Source organism: Malania oleifera, chromosome 3, assembly GCF_029873635.1.
Source record: "Malania oleifera isolate guangnan ecotype guangnan chromosome 3, ASM2987363v1, whole genome shotgun sequence".
NCBI lineage: Eukaryota > Viridiplantae > Streptophyta > Magnoliopsida > Santalales > Ximeniaceae > Malania > Malania oleifera.
Genome location: NC_080419.1, coordinates 7,539,293 through 7,559,396, shown reverse-complemented (window position 1 = coordinate 7,559,396; position 20,104 = coordinate 7,539,293). Strand labels below are relative to the sequence as shown.

Below are 20,104 nucleotides of genomic sequence, written 5' to 3'. Positions count from 1 at the left end.
ACATCCTTGCCTTGAGCAACCCACTCAAGGATTCCACTATAATCTCTACTCCTTAAATTAAGACGAAATTTCCCTTACATCCGCTGCTTACAAGAGGTATAGATTCCTCCTACTCCGCTGCTTATAAGAGATATAACTCTCTCCTCAAACCCGGTTCACAACCTGAACCGTGATTACAATATAATATCAAATCTGCAAAACATTCAATGTTACTTCTAACAAAACTAGTGAATACAATTGATATTCCTAACACATAATCATATGATGAAACTTGAAACTCAGTATGAATGTAACGATATAATCGTTATATGCAAGAATATGCTTCACCAAATTTCTCTTTTATCAAATCTTCCAAAATATTTGTATGAATAATAGCTTTGAAGACAAGATACACGAATATCAAATATGATCCTATTAAAAAAAATTTTCCTTGAATATTATAAAGATCTAACTCGATAAGCTTTCTCCCAAATTTTCAATCACAATATGATCTTTGGAAGTGGATTTTTATTCAAGCAACCAATAATTAATTTCATATTTCAACCAATGAATATATGCATTAAGTTCAGATTGGTTACATACTTAGATTTGCAGATTGGCTTGATTCTCAAATGATCTTAGTATACCAAAGGTGGAATGGATATGCTAGAATTTGACATTTTAGGAACAGACCACTTCATAGGCTAATAGAAATCACTCCCTCAACGCCTAAAACCTAAGGAAAGCATTTATGTAATTCCAATTGGAATACGTTCCTCCTCAAGTTCTGATGAGTTTGCTTTTTTTGACAACCCTTACCATTTTTCTATCTTTGAGTCTTGATGGATTAGGACAAGGTGGTACTTTGACTCTTCAAATCTGTTTGGGCTTCACACCTTTCCTTTTAAACAGATAATTAAATTTTATGTGCCCCTTCTTTTTACACAAGACGCATGTCATGTGAGTATACGGACTAGAAGAGGTAGTAGCATAATGTTTAGATTCTGTTACAAAGTACCCCATGTATAGGTTCTGCCTCTTCCTATTTTCAATTCTATTAAACCCTATATCTTCTTTGTCTAAGGTCATCTTTTGTGATCCTAAGAGCTTGTCAAAGTTTTCTCTGCCCTTAGAAAATGTATGGATGATCTTAGTTTGATCCTCAATTTTTCTTTCTAGATCTTGAATTTTTAGATCTTTTAAACCCTTGCAAACACCTTGTAGTTTTATGAATTCTTTAGAAATTGTGTTTGCTTTACACTCAGTTCTAAAATAAGACAATCCTTTTTATTATCACTAGGATTTGAGATTTTAAAACATTCAACTCTTTTTCTAACATTTCGTTCTTGTTTACTAACCTTTTGATTTTCAAATCATTTTCCTTTTCAACAAGAATTTTTTATTCAAGTTCTTTCAATGATGCCTCATTCTTGTTATTCAAAATAGTATAACATTTAAGTGCTTTAACAAGAGACTTGTGAGTGTTAATGTATTCTAGTTTGAGTTCCTCATAAGTTGGCATGTTATCATCATCAAATTCACTACAATAATCACTACTAGAAGTATCATCACATTTAACACAATCATTGTATGAATCATTTAAAGAGGTGGAGGGAGACAAATTTACCACTTCGTCGGTTAAGGCTATAAAGCACTAATTATTTCCTCCATTATCCTTTGAGCTTGACTTGCTTGAGGTGATACCCTTTTTTTGCTTAACTTCACCATACTTCTTTTCGAGTTCCTCCCATATTTCTTTAGCACTATGACATGCCATAACTTCATGAAGAATGTTAGAATCTAAAGCATACAACAAAGTGTTCATGACATCAAAATTTATTTGCATTAAATCCATATCATTGTCATTCAACTCATTTTCCAATTTGGGAACTTCAGCAAAATTAATAGTTTTCATAGGCACAATATTTCCATGAGCAATAATTTTCCAAAACTTCCAATTTAAAGTTTTAATAAACACAGTCATTCTAAATTTCCATTCAATGAAATTTTCCCCGTAAAACATTGGAGGGTTCGTAGATAACCTACCCTCACAAGATAGGGATGCACCAACACGAGTCATCATGATCTTTTTACAAAATAACGTTTAAGTCTAGGTAACAAGGCTCTGATATCAATAGTTGACTTTGGTGCAATCTCAAGAGGGAGGGGGGTGAATTGGGGATTTAAAAAAATTTCCTAAGTTCAACTAATCCAACAACAGTATTATACAACCTAGGGACAGTTGGGATAGTCAAGATATGTATAAAGTTGCAGAGATGATATATCAATCAATTTTTAGTACATGCAACACACTTCCCGTATCAATCAACCAAATACAATAACATGCCAACTAGATATGCAGTATATTCAGTAAGCAAATAAAATCAAGCACAAAGCATAATATAATACAAGAAAAGTAAAAGTGACACCGAATATGTTATCGGGATTTGGCCAATACTACCTACGTCCCCACCTCATCTTGCAAGCTCGAGGATTCCACTAGTACTCACTTAACGGGTGGAGCGATACTGGTTACAATTAGGTTAAATTATCAAGACTGACCTCAACCTTTATACACTCTCCTGTGGAGCGGGGAGGACCCTAACAACTGATTTTTACGAGTTAGATCAAACCCCCTCAAGCCATGCTTGGAATACAATCAATGAATATGAAATTTTGCATACAATTTAAGCGCTTCTACACAAGCATATATGTACTACAATATGGTGCAGATAAATGCACTCACAGATGATATGAATTTAATGCTCAGGTGATATCAAATATGTAAACTCTCCAAAATATGTGAATGTAGGTATATGTGAGAGTTCAACCTTTGATTCAAGATATGATATTCAACAAACAATTAATCAAAGGAAGTTAAACACAATCCAAATCAAATATCCCAAATATTTTGTAAATGATAAGCACAATAGATATTTTGGATTGATTCTTGCAAAACCAATATCAAAGATTATATGCAAGCTTTCAAGTCTTACAATATGAGTGTCAAGACTAGCAGGCAAAAATCAAGATCTTCCTAATCGAATATTTATAAATGAAATACTATGGGAAAGATCAAATAAGCAAGAACACTCAAAATGGTATGTGAGAGTATTTGCCAAGGGAATGATGTGAAAATATGTATACAATGACCACACACAACTCCCTTCAAGCTTGCAATTAGTGTGCAAGAGAAGGAAACAACTAATACCAACTCTCTATATCAAAAGAATGATTGCTAGTGAATATCAAAGAGAGTATCAAAAGGTATGATCTTGGAATGTGAAAGATATTGCAAAAAGGGTATGAAAAATTGAGAGAGAAATTTTTCAATCACTTTTTGCTAATCCATTACTAATTGAGTTAAATGAAATGGTATATATAGGTGGGACTCAAAAAGTAACCGGTAGGACACAATGGGGAATATTAAAAATATTTAATTTGAGTTTTAATCCCAATTACCCTTAATTACTGCAGTAAAAATAAACAACCCGAGAGTTTCAGTTGACCGAGCTATAAGTTTGCTTGCCCGAACACTCACATGCAAAAAAGGTACTTTTGAGGTTCAGGTGCCTAGAGAAACATTCGGTTTGCTGAGGTCAGGGCGATTTTCCAAAATGTATGAGGTTCGGTCGCCCAGACTTAAGTTCGGTCTACCAAACTGCTCAGTTCAGTCACCCCAGATGAAAATGAACATGAAGTTCAAGCGCCCGAGGACGTTGGAAAAAGTCAAGATTTGAGTTCGATCGACCGTGAACACTCAACTCATTCTATAGTTCAGTCGCCCGAAGTGAGGTCAACTATTTGACTTTTCTACGTTCGGTCGACCGAGGCGTTTTCAACGCCAAGGTTCGGTCGCCCGAACCCCTTACGCAATTGAGACCTAAGTTATATTTTAAGTCATAAGTTACCCCTGATTGCATAGTTGATAGTGAAGATTTTCCTAAGTGTTGATAGTGAAGATTTTCCTAAGTGTTTGTGCAAGGACCTTACAGACATATTTTTACTTCTTCAAATGCCATCTATGAAGCATGATCTTTGTAGTCCGTATGACCTCCTTGAGTTCTTACCATCTGTGCATGTTAATGATGAACCTATTCAAGAAACTCAGTGCACAGGTGAGAAACATTAGTTTTGTCATAATCAAAACAGGATCAGACTTATAGAGTCAACAATTCATTAATTTAAATTAATATTAAAAATTAAAAATACTAATTTTATTAAAAATAATATATTAACATAACCTAATATGATAATCAAATGTTATAAATATAAATGAAGAACAAGATTATTTTTAATTTAAAAATAGTATTATATTATTTTACCTAATGAAGATATTTAAATATTAATTAAAATAATATTTAACATATTTAGTAATTAAATTGTTTTTTATTTTTAAATTTTAATTAAAATAATAGTTAACATAATTAATAATTAAATTTTTAATCAACAATTAATCATATATTATATTATTATGTATTATAATCTATTATTTATTAATAAAATATAATTACTTTTTTGAAATAATAAAAAGACCATCAAAAAATTTAAATTAATATTAAATAACATAGAAATTAGATATTTACTTATTAATAATATTTTAAACATAATTTAATGTGATAATCATCTGTTATAAATATATATTAAGGAGAAGATTATTGTTAATTAACGAATAATATTTTTTATTTTATTTACTAGAAAATATTTAAATTTTAAGTATAAAATTAATATAATTATCATTTAATTTTTTAGTTATAAAAATATCAATATTTGCATTTAAAATATATTGAAAATGCATATATTAGTTACTATAATTCAATTTTGGATTGACTAAAAATTCTTTATTAATTTAAATTAACATTAAACAAATTAAAATTTCAAAATGAATTAATAATATGATTTTTTATCATAATTTAATATGATATAATATGTTATAAATACACGTTAATAACAAGGTTGTTATGAATTCAAAATAATAATTTTATATTATATTTAATAGAAAATATAAATTTCAATTATAAATAATTAAAATATTTATTAAGGAAACTGTTAATAAAAATATTAATGTTTCTAATTTAAAATATATTTAAAAATAATCATATAATAAAATAAGTATCTAAATGCCGCTTATTTTAAATGTGACTAAAACTTTGAATACATTTTCAATTCAACACTTATTATTAATACTTATTAAATTAAATAATTCTTTTTAAAAAAAAATTACTTCCGCATGAATGGTTCCAAATCATCGCTATCTCTTACAGCCGGACGGTTTGTAAGCTCCGCTATATTTAAAAACATGATGCAAAGCAAAAAAGAGCCGGCCCGGCCACCGACGGCGCTGATGCAGGATATATATTTGGTGGGATTGATAAGGAATACTTGTTTACAAGACGGCAAACTTGTACTCCATCGATACCTTATTTCATGAGGTTTTGTTTGCTCACCTACGACGACTGAGGTTGACCATCTCCACAAGAAATTAACCTATTCACGTTACTATACTTCTTTCTTTCTATATATATATATATATATATATATATATATATATATATATATACACAGCCATTGCCAACAGCTGCATGCATGTGAGTTTCCTTATCTATGGCGGGTACTCTTATGTGAACGGGTCATCCATGGTGGATGGTTGTGGAGTTGAACTGGTGTAACCTCTCCAAGAGCATCCGGCTCACGCGCAGTGCCGGATCTAGCGAGGACCTGCCATAATGCAATTTAAAATTTTTTATTTTAGAATATTTTTCTTTTCTTTTTACAATTGCTCGTTTATAATTATTAAGAATTAAGCTCGATATAAACTAGCTGAAATTTTGGCAATTAAGCCAATACAACAAGTTCATATCAAGAACAATCGAAGAACTACAAAAATGCAGCATAAGATAATAATCTGTCGGCTAGTGTTAGGACTAGAGGAGCCTATGGGTGGGTTTGATAAGCTTAAGCTTATTGGGTCTTTGGGCCAATCATGTATATAAGCATTCATCATCCACTCTAATTTTTCAATGTGGGATAAACTTACAAGTGGAATTCTTAACAATTTTCTTCTCCCTTGTGAGTTCCAATTGCTCTTCCTTGAACGAAAATCGTCTCTCTTCTCGGAGTAAGTCCAATTCTCTAATAGCTGCTCAAGTGGGCCTTACCACTAACTCCTTACATGCTTCAAATTGCATTCCACGTGCCTCCGAATCAATCCTACCTCTCACGTCTTGACCCTATTCGGATCCATCCCCAGTCTAGATGATCTTTATTGGCCTTGACCACACATTTAGTCCTCTAACTGTTAGCACATCAGGAGAATTAGTTTCTCGTCTCAACTTTTACAATGTCGCTCACCCAGAGTTACGAACCGTCGGCTCTGATACCACTTGTTAGGACCAGAGGAGCCCATGAGTGGGTTTGATATACATGGATGAACACCAACTTGATCCAAAAGTTTAAGCCTATTGGGTTTTGGACCCAACCATGTATATAAGCATCCATTATCCACTCTAATTTTTCAATGTGTGACAAACGCACAAGTGAAATTCTCAACCGCCAGCTAGTAGAGCATATAATTTTTTATTTTTTATTTTTGAAGAGGTAAAGATTGTATTAAAAACTGCATGAGCATACAAGCTCAAGTCAGAAACTGGAGGAATGAAAAAAAAAAAAGACTGCCTCTCACGTACAGAACAAAGTAAGCCAGAAGAGAGACACCCTGAACAACATAAACAGCAAAACTACCAGCCTTTAAGGCAGCCACACAAACTTTCAACATCAATCAACAGAGAAGAGCGGCGGTCAACACAGCAAGCATCAGCCAGCAGAACCTGAACTGAAGGTTGCCCAAGAGCTTCCAAAGCATCAAAGACTGCTAAAACCTTGAAACCAAAAAGCTGCAGGGGGCAACAAATAGAGCATATAATTTTAGTCCAACTTTGATAGTCTTCACCAGAAAACAACGCCATAGAATATAAATCAACTGAAAAAACATTGATAATTAATAGAAATTCATATTATATGTAAACTTAGTATGACGTCATTGACAACATATATCTCAATATTTTCTGAATTAATCAATCGCTCTTCAAATAAACAATTCATTTATGGCCTTTCATAAGTGGTAAATTAATGATGGCTGTCTACAACATCTTTTGGGTTTCATCATGCTTGGAGTTATCGAAACTGGAGATTTTACCCAAGTTTAATTTGCCTCCTAATTTGTTACAGCTCCCTGAAGATTTATCACTGAGTAAGCTTGCTGACAAGCCTGATTTTAATAGTAGACAAAAAAAAAAAAAGATGATCTCCAGATTCAAGATAGGAGCCAAGCCACGTATTTTGTAAATATAATCTAAGGAGTTGTGTCAATTGACTATTCTATTTATCGTAGGTAATCTTGTAAATGGCTTGGAAGAGATATCAATAAACAATCACAGCGGAATAATTATTCTCCCTATATGCAAGCAAATATAGTATATTTTTACTTTTATACGTGTTGGAAATTATAAGAGAAATAATCAATTACATCAAGCCACAAGAATATAAACAATTTTTTACGTGAAAAACTTCCCCAGTGCGGAACCTAGTCCAGTTAAAATATCCACTATCTATAAATAATGAATACACAAATTCTTCTCTAATCATAATTAGAGGATACAAATATCTCTCATCAAGATATCAACAATTTTGGCAAATACAAAGAGAATTAGAAAGAATATACCAAATTCGCGGTTATTGTTCACGGGCAAAAACTCTAACTCCCGAACTCCAAATCCGATCTCCACCGTTCATATTGTAACTCCTTGAGTCGTGAACCTTTCCTCCAAATTTCAGTTTCGATCGGACCACAAACGAAGCAAAATCGGAATCTTAATGAAATCTGAGTAGTATGAGAAAAATCACGTTTTTCTCTCTTTCTTTTGAGAAGTGACGGCTCCTCTCTTCTCCCTTCTCTTTTTATAACTTTTTTTAGGTTTTTCATACTAAAAGGGTTGGACTTTGGGTATTTAATAAAGCTCACTTGGGCTTTCCTCCACATGGAAGAAAATAACCCAAAAAGTTAGGCTATATACAAAGAGTGCTTCAAGATGCAATGCTTAAACTAGAGAAAATATTTGCCCAGAACTAATGAATTTTTTCCCCTTAGTACTCTCCCAAACAAAAAGGAAAAGGCAAAGCAGCCAGAGGGAGATAATTTTCAAAGAATTTTATCCTCAAACCTCACTATTAGGATAATTATCAATAGCAACTCTGAAAGAAGAGGCATTTTTAGCAACTCTTCCAGGTAAAACCCAAGAATTACCTCTAATTAATTATAGAAGCTAGTCGGGAATAAATACAAATTCCACGAGGAAGCGAGGATCATAATTCAAAATCAGAGGCTGCTATAATGTGATTATCATAAAGTTGATGAGTAGAAATATTGTGGCCAATTTTGTCGATAATATGAGGACATGGAGATCCCTTTACTTTCAATTATAATTATTCATTTATAATTAATAAATTATTATAATACCAATTAGACATAGCATTAGAATACCAATTAACCAAAAAAGGGTCTACTTTTCACTACATTGTACTTCATCTCTCTTTCTCTCTCTCAATTTTATTTATTTGGACTTAGATCCCAAACTTTTTTTGACTAATTGATTCCCCAAAATGTCATTTTGCATGAGAAGCCAGTGGGCCAATGCACCAAGACTTTTTTAATTAATTAATTAATATTATTACTTGTGAATTTTTTCCCTTTTTAATTAATTTTTCTCCTCTTCTTTTGTTTGATTTTTTTTTTTTTTTTTTTTGCTACCTTGGAGAAAATAAGGTGCCAACAAATACATGCGCGCACACACACACACACACACACCTACTTAAAATACAATGAGTCTACAATCCTAACTCACCCACAAAGCCAATATTCAATTAACAAAGGTGCAAACATTATTAGGTAATTGTCTATGAATCTTTTTATCCAATTGCGATCAACAAGATATAAATGAAAATAATTTAGAATCAAAACGTATATGTAACGTCCCAAACCCTTAAACCTAGGTCCGGCGCGCTATACCTGATAAAAACCTAATAATCCATAAATCAATATATACGCAACGGAAAACATAAGCATAATCTCCATGTAACATAGTACCAGCGTTTACTAATTCTAACTATAATCCATGATAAATCATTTATCACCTGTATTTCCATAAATCTACATAACTCCCAAAACAATTCAGTATTTTCACAATCATTCCTTACTCAATAGCCTTAAAACATAAAGACATAAAATATGAATATTTACATTCTCCAAAATTAACATAGAAATATACCATTTTCTTTTCTTAATTCCCAATAATGTTATAAAAACCTCGACCTCTCAAAGCTCGATTTCGAAGAAATCTTGAAAAAGATGAATTCATATTCGAGTGAGACACATCTCAGTAAGTGAAGAAACATACATATTAAAACTAGCGTGTGGCCAACATGAGGTAAATAGATATCATTTTTATTTCATTTGCAAATCATCATATAACATTGAAATCGTTTTTTGAACCTAAACAATCACATGCAAATATTTAACCCACGAGATTACCCAAGGATAGGGATGATTACCCGCCCATACAAGTAGCACCCATCTGCTTTGATATTTAGGTAACCATAAGGTCATAATAAAAACATACCAGAGCACTCAGCTTACTCAGTAAGTTCTCAAGTGTTAGATTAATCTCGTACTCGCACAGTTCAACAATAGTTTACCGGCAAAGATCCTAAGGATAGGGAAATCTATCCGCCCATACAAGTAAGTTCCCTCTACCCTAGTACGTTATGCGGCTACTGCCACATCTTTAGCTACTAGTGCACTCACCTTACTCAGTAAGCATTTAGGCAAAAGGTACGCCTCGCCCAATCGTAACATGTTCTACATACATACATACTTCTAATATCATAATACATCATTTTTCTATCATTATTCAATCATACACATTTGTTCATATTCATAACTTAACATTGCATTGCATTTTACTTTAAGTGACTCTTTCCTATTTGTATCATTCACATTTCACATTTCATTTCATTGCATTGTCATTCCTTGTCATTTCATTTCATAACATTTTCATTTCATTCCTTTGTACTACAGCCGCTCTTTAACCGTCATCAGTTAGTTCACATAGAAATGCGATAGAATCTGCTACAGTTAGTCCACATAAAAATGCGTTAGAATCTGCTAACCCAGCTTTTTTTTGTCGTACCTTTACATGGTTACATTTAACATACACATGCAACATTGTCCATATCATATTTTATTCACAATGCATTACTTACTTAACCTGCATCTCATACATTTAACATATATTTGCACAAAATCTCATATCACACAGTTTAGCAATAAAATTCATACATTACTTGTAAAATACGTCAACCAATATTTAACGTTCATATAGCGAAAATACATTTCATTCCTTACATAATTACTCTGAAAATATTTTTCCACTTTTATTAGTTCATTTTCGTATATATATATCTAATAAACAACCCTAAACTTGAAAAAAATATCATTTAAATAGTTGACATTTTAAACTTATACTGAAACATATACACGTATATATAACATAATTTATTTTCATTAAATTCATAAAAATTTTGATTTAATATATATTTTTTCCCTTACCTGATTTCTTGAACTACGCCGACAGGGACTCCAAAAAAAATAGCTGCGGCACTCACCCGGACCCTGAATAAAAAATTCTAGTTCCATTAAATTAATCATAAATAAAATACTATTTAAAATTTCTTAGGACAATAATTCCTAAATAAATAATAATATCCGCAAATATAACCATTTTTTCAAAATTTTCAAATCTCACTCTCACTTTAGAGTGGGGCTTAGAAAATCTCAATTGGAATTTTACTTATGTCAAAATGACAACGATCACGACTAGAACCCCATGGTGGTACCTGATCGTCGATTTGACTGAAGATCTAACAAGAAATTGAGAAATTAGGGAAAAACTACCTTATCCCAAGAATAGTACCAACGTCGCTCCCACGACAAATTTGCTCTAATAGAAATGTCGATAGCGAAATTACAAATCCAACGGCACCTTCCATTTCTCAATCGACGGTTGTTAACCCGATAAAATTGATGAGAGAGAGGAGAAGGAGGGAGGCGAGCGAGACGGAGTCAAACTGAAAGAAAGAAAGAGGCGCAGATATAAGAAGATGCAAATTTGAAATTTTCAACTTTCCTTCATATTGCATTAAATGCAATCCTATCAACCATAATATTATTATTATTTCAATATATATATATATATATAATCACTATTTTTTTCCCAATATAATAATGTTTAATTTAATAACTAATTAATTCAATTAATTAAATTTATTATTATTATTATTATTTTATTTTCCACACTATTACTTTTATTTTTTTATTTATTATTTTATCTATTTTTTTTTCTTATTATTTCAATCATTTTAATTTTTCGAGTCTTTACATTTTCACCTCCTTAAGAAATTTCGTCCTCGAAATTTTGTTACCTGATTTTCATTTCCATAATTCTACGATTTACTATATGTCATACCATAATCTCAATAACACAATTATATACTTTAAATACAATACACATCTACGTTCTCCATATAAGAACCAATCTCACGACTAGGAAACATCACCGTCGATGGATTTATCGTGGTTTTCTGAAACCTTCGACTGAATCAGAAAATCACAGAAGTCCGCCAAGCGATTTCTGCCTTCAAGTTATAAGACAAAATCATATACTTCCCTACTCTATACCTACTTCTCAACACCTAACCTGACCTATCCATCTAACATCCTTATCCTAATTGTTTCATATACTTTGGTATAAATCATCTCTAACCTAATACTTTAACATTTCCATATCCAGGCGATATAAAATTAATCACACTTTCGGCTGGACATTGCTCCGATACCATCTGTAACGCCCCGAACCCTTAAACCTGAGTCCGATGCGCTATACCTGATAATCCATAAATCAATATATACGCAGCGGAAAACATAAGCATAATCTCCATGTAACATAGTACAAGAGTTTACTAATTCTAACTATAATTCATTATAAATCATCCATCACCTCCATTTCCATAAATCTACATAACTCCCAAAACAATTCAGTATTTTCACAATCATTCCTTACTCAATAGCTTTAAAACATAAAGACATAAAACATAAATATTTACATTCTCCAAAATTAACATAGAAATATACCATTTTCTTTTCTTGATTCCCAATAATGTTATAAAAACCTCGAGCTCTCAAAGTTCGATCTGGAAGAAATCTTGAAAAAAATGAATTCATATTCGGGTGAGACACATCTCAGTAAGGGAAGAAACATACATATTAAAATAGCGTGTGGCAAACATGAGGTAAATAAATATCATTTTTATTTCATTTGCAAATCATCATATAACATTGAAATCATTTTCCGAACCTAAACAATCACATGCAAATATTTAACCCACGAGATTAGCCAAAGATAGGGGTAAATACCTGCCCATACAAGTAGCACCCCTCTGCTCTGATATTTAGGTAACCCTAAGGTTACAATTAAAACATATCAGAGCACTCACCTTACTCGGTAAGCCCTCAAGTATTAGATTAATCTCGTACTCACACAGTTCAACAATAGTTCACCGGCAAAGACTCCAAGGATAGGGAAATCTACCCGCCCATATAAGTAGGTCCCCTCTACCCTAGTACGTTATGCGGTTACTACCACATCTGTAGCTACTAGTGCACTTGCCTTACTTAACAAGCCCTCACGAAAAAGGTACACCTCGCCCAATCGTAACATGTTCTACATACATATATACTTCTAATATCATAATATATCATTCTTTTTATCATTATTCAATCATACACATTTTTTTATATTCATAACTTAACATTACATTACATCTCACTTTAAGTGATTCTTTCCCATTTGTATCATTCACATTTCACATTTTATTTCATTGCATTGTCATTCCTTGTCATTTCATTTCATAACATTTTCATTTCATTCATTTGTACTACAACCGCTCTTTAGCCGTCATCAGTTAGTCCAAATATAAATGCGCTAGAATCTGCTACAGTTAGTTTATATAGAAATGCGCTAGAATCTGCTATAGTTAGTCCACATAAAAATGCGCTAGAATCTGCTATAGTTAGTCCATATAAAAATGCGCTAGAATCTGTTAACCTGACTTTCAGTTATCGTACCTTTACATGGTTGCATTTAACATACATAGGCAACATTGTCCATATTATATTTTATTCACAATGCATTACTTACTTAACCTGTATTTCATACATTTAAAATATATTTGTACAAAATCTCACGCCATACAGTTTAACAATAAAATTCATACATTACTTGTAAAATACGTGAACCAACATTTAACGTTTATATACCAAAAATACATTTCATTCCTTACATAATTATCCTAAAAATATTTTTCTACTTTCATCAGTTCATTTTTGTATATACACATCTAATAAATAGCCCTAAACTTGAAAAAAATTTAATTTAAATAGTTGGCATTTTAAACCCATACTGAAACATATACACGTATATATAACACAATTTATTTTCATTAAATTCATAAAAATTCTAATTTAATATATATTTTTCCTCTTACTTGATTTCTTGAACTACGCCGACAGGGATTCCAAAAAAAAATACCTGCGGCGCTCACCTAGAACCTGAATAAAAAATTCTAGTTCCATTAAATTAATCCTAAATAAAATACTATTTAAATATTTCCTAAAGCAATAATTCCCAAATAAATAATAATACCCGCAAATATAACCATTTTTCCAAATTTCTCAAATCTCACTCTCGCTTTGGAGTGAAATTTAGAAAATCTCAATTGAAACTCTACTTATGTTAAAGTGACGACGATCACAATTAGGACCCCATGGTGGTACCTGATCGTCGATTTGATTGAAGATTTAACAAGAAATTGAGAAATTGGGGAAAAACTACCTTATGCCAGGAATGGTACATACGTCACTCCCATGATAAATTTGCTCTAATAGAAATATCGGTAGCGGAGTTACAAATTCAACGGTACCTTTTGTTTCTCGATTGACACTCGTTAACCCGATAAAATTGAGGAGAGAGAGGAGGAGGACAGAGGCAAGCGAGGTGGAAACAAACTAGAAGAAGGAAAGAGGCGCGGACGCTGGCACAGGAAGATGCAAATTTGAAATTTGCAATCTTCCTTCAGATTGCATTAAATGCAATCCTCTCAACCATAATATTATGATTATATCAATATTATATATATATATATATATATATATATATATATATATATATCCATTATTTTTTTTAATATAATAATGTTTAATTTAATAACTAATTAATTCAATTAATTATTATTATTATTATTATTTTATTTTCCACACTATTCTTTTTATTTATTTATTTATTATTTTATCTATTATTTTTTTTCTTATTATTTCAATTATTTTAATTTTTTAGGTCTTTACAGTATATCTTTAGCTTTTTACTAAATCAACTCAAAAAAGAATCTAATTTTAACTCAATTGACTAGTTAAAAACATTTCTATCGAGCCCATATATTAAGAAAAATAAAAGAATAAGAAAGTTAAAATCCAATGTTCTTATGCAATCACATAAATAAGCCTTCACACAATTAGAACTCAATTGTTTTTGTTTTGAATGTAAGGAGCTTTTTGAACGTGGTCTATCTTTGTTTTATATGTTAAATACATTAATAATAGTCAACTTATATGCTCTTGTTCATTCTTCTCCTTAAATTTCCAACACATGGACTTCTTTCAATGTTTCTCACTTAAAGTATCCTACAAAAGTCAAAATAGTATGCCAATACCTCATACTCAATCCAGCTATAAATTTATTAGATTGTGAAATACACTTTCCATTTAGCAAAGAAAAGAGTCAATGTCATGAGTTAGTGAGAGCAAGGCATGGACAAGTTGAATGTTTAGGACAAGAATAAAATATAAGAGTTTTTAGGTTAATACAATACAAATTCAATATTTCAAATATATCCCTTATAGATGGATGCTAGGGAGCAAAGGTCATTATCCCCACAATCTTATATTGGTCAAACCATAGATTTTGATTATTTCAGCTAAAGACTCCTTAGTGGCTACATATCCTAAGGAGGAGGAGGAGGAGGAGGTTGTGTATGAAGAGTACAAAATTCCCTTTTTGGTCAAATCCAAAAATTATGACTTTTTAATGTCGAACATACTACTGAGGGGGAGAATTTTGACTTGTCGAGTATGAAGAATACAAGAGCTCATTTTAGGTCTAGAATTCCAAGCCTTACGATAATGAGGGTTATAACGATCTTGAGATTGAACATACATCTCAAACTGTCAAACATGATTAAGACAATAGTAAATACATTGGTGAAAATATTGAGTCAAGCAAGGACTATCATTTAGTATGACCTAAATTTGGTATGGGACAAGTAAGTTTAATCCTCCACCCTTTATCGGTTAAAACATTCTCTAACTCCAACATGCTAAGGAGGCATAGTTTATAAATAAATTGACTGGTCATAAGATTGTTCGACCTAGGAATATTCAACCAATGTTCGAGTTGCATGACATAGCAATATTATAGCCTGCGAAGATAGTGAGAAATCCACAAAACTAATTTCAAGTTGAGACTAAAATTTTATAAATCTAAATACATTTGAATTTTATTCTAACCCTTACCCTGTGTTCGAAGAGATCTTAAATTTAGATTTATATTAAATTTGGATAAAGTATAATTAAAAGTGTATGAAATTTATTCAAATCTACTCAAAATTTAAATTCAAAACACACTATTAAATATTTTGAGTTGTGATTATGCAGAAATTGAAAGCAATTTACATGGAATTTGATAGGTACCTAATCACTTCTGATTATTAGTTAACTGATACGAAAATTAAACAATTAATATGGCAAGAACATCAAGGAAATGTCCAATCCATAACAATGCTTTAATTCGTGTATTAATAAATCACAATTGACCATTGCCCTTCTCAATTAACATACAGAATTTAGAATTGAACCTTTAAAAAACAAAAGCAAAAAAAAAATAAAAATAATAATAATAATTATTAGCATATTATTTATAACAATAAACAAACCCGAGGAACAATTAATGATAATATGACCGGGTTGTCTGCTGCAGCCGCCCATTGAAGTTTTACAATTAATTATAGACACCAAACACTGGCACCACCTTTTAAGAAGTTCCATCCAGAGTTGCCTCTTCAGGCACATGAACAGGAAACCCATCAATCTCGTCCGTCCAGGGGTTCTTCTCCTTGGACGGATCGACGGTCCGGAGCGCCCGCCACACGGCGCTGTTACACTTGAACCCGGATCCGAAAGCGATCTGCCACGTCCGATCACCCTTTCGGATCCTCCCCTTGGCCTCCGAGTAAGCCAGCTCGTACCACAGAGAGCTGCTGGAAGTGTTGCCGAACCTGTACAGCGTCATTCTAGAAGGTTCCATGTGCCGGTCGGAGAGGTCGAGGTTCTTCTCCACCTCGTCGAGAACCGCGCGGCCGCCGGCGTGGATGCAGAAATGTTCGAAGGCTAGCTTGAAGTCGGGAATGTAGGGTTTGATTTTGATCTTGAGGATTTTGCGGGCGACGAGGGTGGCGAAGAAGAGGAGTTGCTCGGAGATAGGGAGGACGAGGGGGCCGAGGGTGGTGATGTTGGTCTTGAGGGTCTCGCCAGCGACAGCCATGAGATCTTTGGAGAGGGCGACACCGACGTTGCGGTCGTCGTCCTCGTGCTGGAAGACGCAGCGGTAGCACTTGTCGTCGGAGCCCTTGTGGGTGCGGACGGTGTGGATGAGCCGGTACTTGGAGCGGCGGCGGTCGGAGGGGCGGTTGGAGAGGAGGATGGCAGCGCCGCCCATGCGGAAGAGGCAGTTCGGGAGGAGCATGGAGCGGTTGTTGCCGAAGTACCAGTTCAGGGTGATGTTCTCCATGCTGACTACCAGGGCGTACGAGTTGGGGTGCACCTATTCATCATGTGCTCATTATTAGAGATCGACTTCAAACATTGCCAAAAAATAGAAAAAAAACAATACAATCGATTAGCTAAGTTTATTTTTACTACAAATTTGTTGTTTTCTTTTATCAATTTTTGTCACAAAATTGCATGCACAAATCAATTAATATAATTACATTAGTTTTTCTCAATTTTGTTTTAATTAGGAAAATTGAAAAACAAAAAATGATTAAGATTTCTGGATGCAGTCGGAGTGGTATCTAGCGGATACATATAGGCGTAAGATTCGTTGGCATGGAGCCCATCCCAGTGTCTAAGCAGGGCAATGGATGGAGATACTAGATTTGATGTGCTTTTATTGTTAATGAAAAATATCTACATTTAGGATCCTCCTTCAATTATGAATTATCAATAGTTGGTCCCTAGGAGCATGAGGGGTAAAAAGTCTTTCTTAAAAAAGCAAAGTGTAACTTGTCCACTGAAAATTTATTAGGTACCCTGGTGTACTACTCAACATTCATTCAAATTAGTATTAGTAGGTCAAAATTAGTATGATAGTATGTGAAAGTAAAAAGTAATTATAAATATCTAACTCAATTAATTATGTCAACAACTAAGTGCATAATTTTTAAAAGAAAGGAAATTATATAAGAGACCTTTTTCTCCAAGTTGTCTGTATTTTAAACATGAGATAGGGGTCCATTCTTAATAACCATACAATTTAAAAAATAAACACGCAATCCATAATATCATCCCATTCCGAGTACCCATTTTCCCTTCCTCTCCAAAGAGGATCCCTCTGAAGAAAGGCACGCCTAGCCAATTAACCAGCCAAAGATGTGGACACATACCGGTAGCCTAGCTAGCTACGCCGCTTCTATTTCTAACATATATATAATGACGAATGCATGTGCCATATCCTCCCTAGCTAGCTACCCCAAAATTCCAAACTCCGATTCGAACGGAATAACAGTATATACTTATAGATTTCCCTTAGCCAAATTACTCAACACTACTCAAAAATAAGAAACACAAACATAATATCAAAACAAACAAAATAAAAGAGAATAATTAACAAACCTGCAAAAGCTGCTTGGCAAGGTCAATGGAAATTAGCCCGGCGCTGCACCCCATCCCGCCCAGATTATAACTCAGAATGTTCCCCCTCAGCTTGTAATGGTTGACCACCATCGCCGAAAGCGACGGCGTCGGATTGAACAAGCTGCAGTTTACTACCAGTATCCCAATATCCTTGGCCTTCACCCCCGTCTTCGCCAGCAGCTCGTCGATGGCCCCGAACATCACCGTCTCCGCCTCCTTCCTCGCCTCCGCCATGCACGGGTTCGGCGGCACCCGCATCACCGCCTCCGGCAAGTACGTCTTCTGCCCCAGCCCCGACCGCGTCATCAGCTTCTTCTGGAACGCCAAGTTCTCCGCCGAGAACGTCCCCGTCAGCGCCGACCGCTTTAGGAACACTTCGCGGCTGCATATCCGGGCGGGGTCGGGCTTGTAGCAGGCGAAGTCCAAGAGGTAGACCTGGCGGGGGCGGCTCATGAAGTAGAGGGTGGCGAGGAAGACGATGAGGGTGGAGCCGAGTACGACGGTGACCAGGTTGAATTTGAGGTGGTTCCAGAGGTGGAGGAAGTCGTCGAGGGTGAGGGTGGAGAGGTGAGCTGTGACGGCGGCGAGGAGCGGCGTGAGCAAGAGGTACATGGCGTGGGAGATTAAGTAGTGGTAGCCCAGCTTCACGTACTTCAGTCTGACGGAGAGGAGGAAGTTGGGGAGGTTGTGCTTGTTCGATCTGCTGTTGATCCCTGCTGATTCTGGTGAACGTGCAGCTCTCACTTCCGCCATGGCTAGCTGATCTATCAATATTATTCCAAATATTTGGTAATCTCAACTTTTAAGGAATAAATGAAGAAACCCAGACTGGCTAATTCAGCTAGAACCGAGTAATATAGATTGAAAACTGCTGTAAATTTTAATTGCAGTGTTGGGTTTGGAGAGAAAGAGAGGGAGAGGGAGAGAGAGATTTATGTGAATGAACAGTTGGGGAGAGAATAGCTTGAAAAGGAGCTTTAGCAGCTAGAAGGGCTTATGGCCTAGCTCATCTCCCAAAGGAAGGGGCAATGAGGATTTAAAGAGATTTGATGTGTGTACGTGCGCGTGTGCGTGCGTGTGTGTGCGTGTGCGTGTGTGTGTGTCTGTGTGTGTGTGTGTGTGTGTGTGTGTGTGTGAGAGAGAGAGAGAGAGAGAGAGAAAGAGGGATGGGAGGATGGATGCAACTACCCCAACGAACAATAAATAGAAAACAGAGCGTGGCATTGAATTTGCCAGCCGGGGAAATAGCGGGTTCCGGGCAATAATTTCATACATTTTAACCTACTTCTACCCACTTATGCTGCAAGGAGTAATCTCCGTTTGCGTGTAGGATGTACAAAGCTGGAGATCAATGGAGACATGGTCATACCAGGCCGGTGAACTACACACCTATCCCTTTGGCATGCATCCATCACCGGACGGACACCATTTGAATTCTACAAATTTAACTCATGGACCATATATGGTTCAACTTAACACTGCAACAGCACGCAGCGGCTAGCTAGCTAGCAGAGCATAGTTCAGCACCATGTGCTTGTGCCAACGGTGTACATCATGCATGCAATTGATTAAGACTTGGTTCACGCAACATGGATTAATAAATTAATTGCACCCTGTTTGGTGTGGGTCAATCGGGGAAATGGTGATATTGGTTGGTTAGCTTTTAAGTGTAGAGATATTGTGTCCAATAAGAATTGGGAAATGTTCAATCTCGTCCACGCAATTGATGGTGACCAAGGATGAACTGATTTCTCCTATATATTCGGTATTCATAGTAATGGGGCGGCTGATTGATGCCCGTTTGACTATTTCATTTTGGGCGTCTGAGTACCCAGAATTTGATGAGATGGCAGATATCCTATTACAACAAATACTCGGGCTGTTCTAATAATATTTGAAATTCACCAATTAATTATAAAACATCATCTACCAAATTGGTAAATATGTGACCCGATTAATGAGTCTCACTAATTAAGTGGATCAAATGATATT

At 34.4% G+C, this 20,104-nt stretch overlaps 1 protein-coding gene across 1 annotated transcript; it reads right to left on the bottom strand.

The window, feature by feature from the left end:
* Window positions 1-15,963: 15,963 nt before the first annotated feature.
* Window positions 15,964-19,131, bottom strand: LOC131151952 (3-ketoacyl-CoA synthase 11-like). The gene is made up of 2 exons (XM_058103475.1): window positions 18,092-19,131; window positions 15,964-17,021 (listed from the first exon to the last, which is right to left on the bottom strand). Exons 1-2 carry the CDS (start codon window positions 18,863-18,865, stop codon window positions 16,233-16,235), a joined length of 1,563 nt encoding a protein of 520 aa, XP_057959458.1. The 5' UTR covers window positions 18,866-19,131; the 3' UTR covers window positions 15,964-16,232.
* Between the last annotated feature and the right edge of the window lie 973 nt (window positions 19,132-20,104).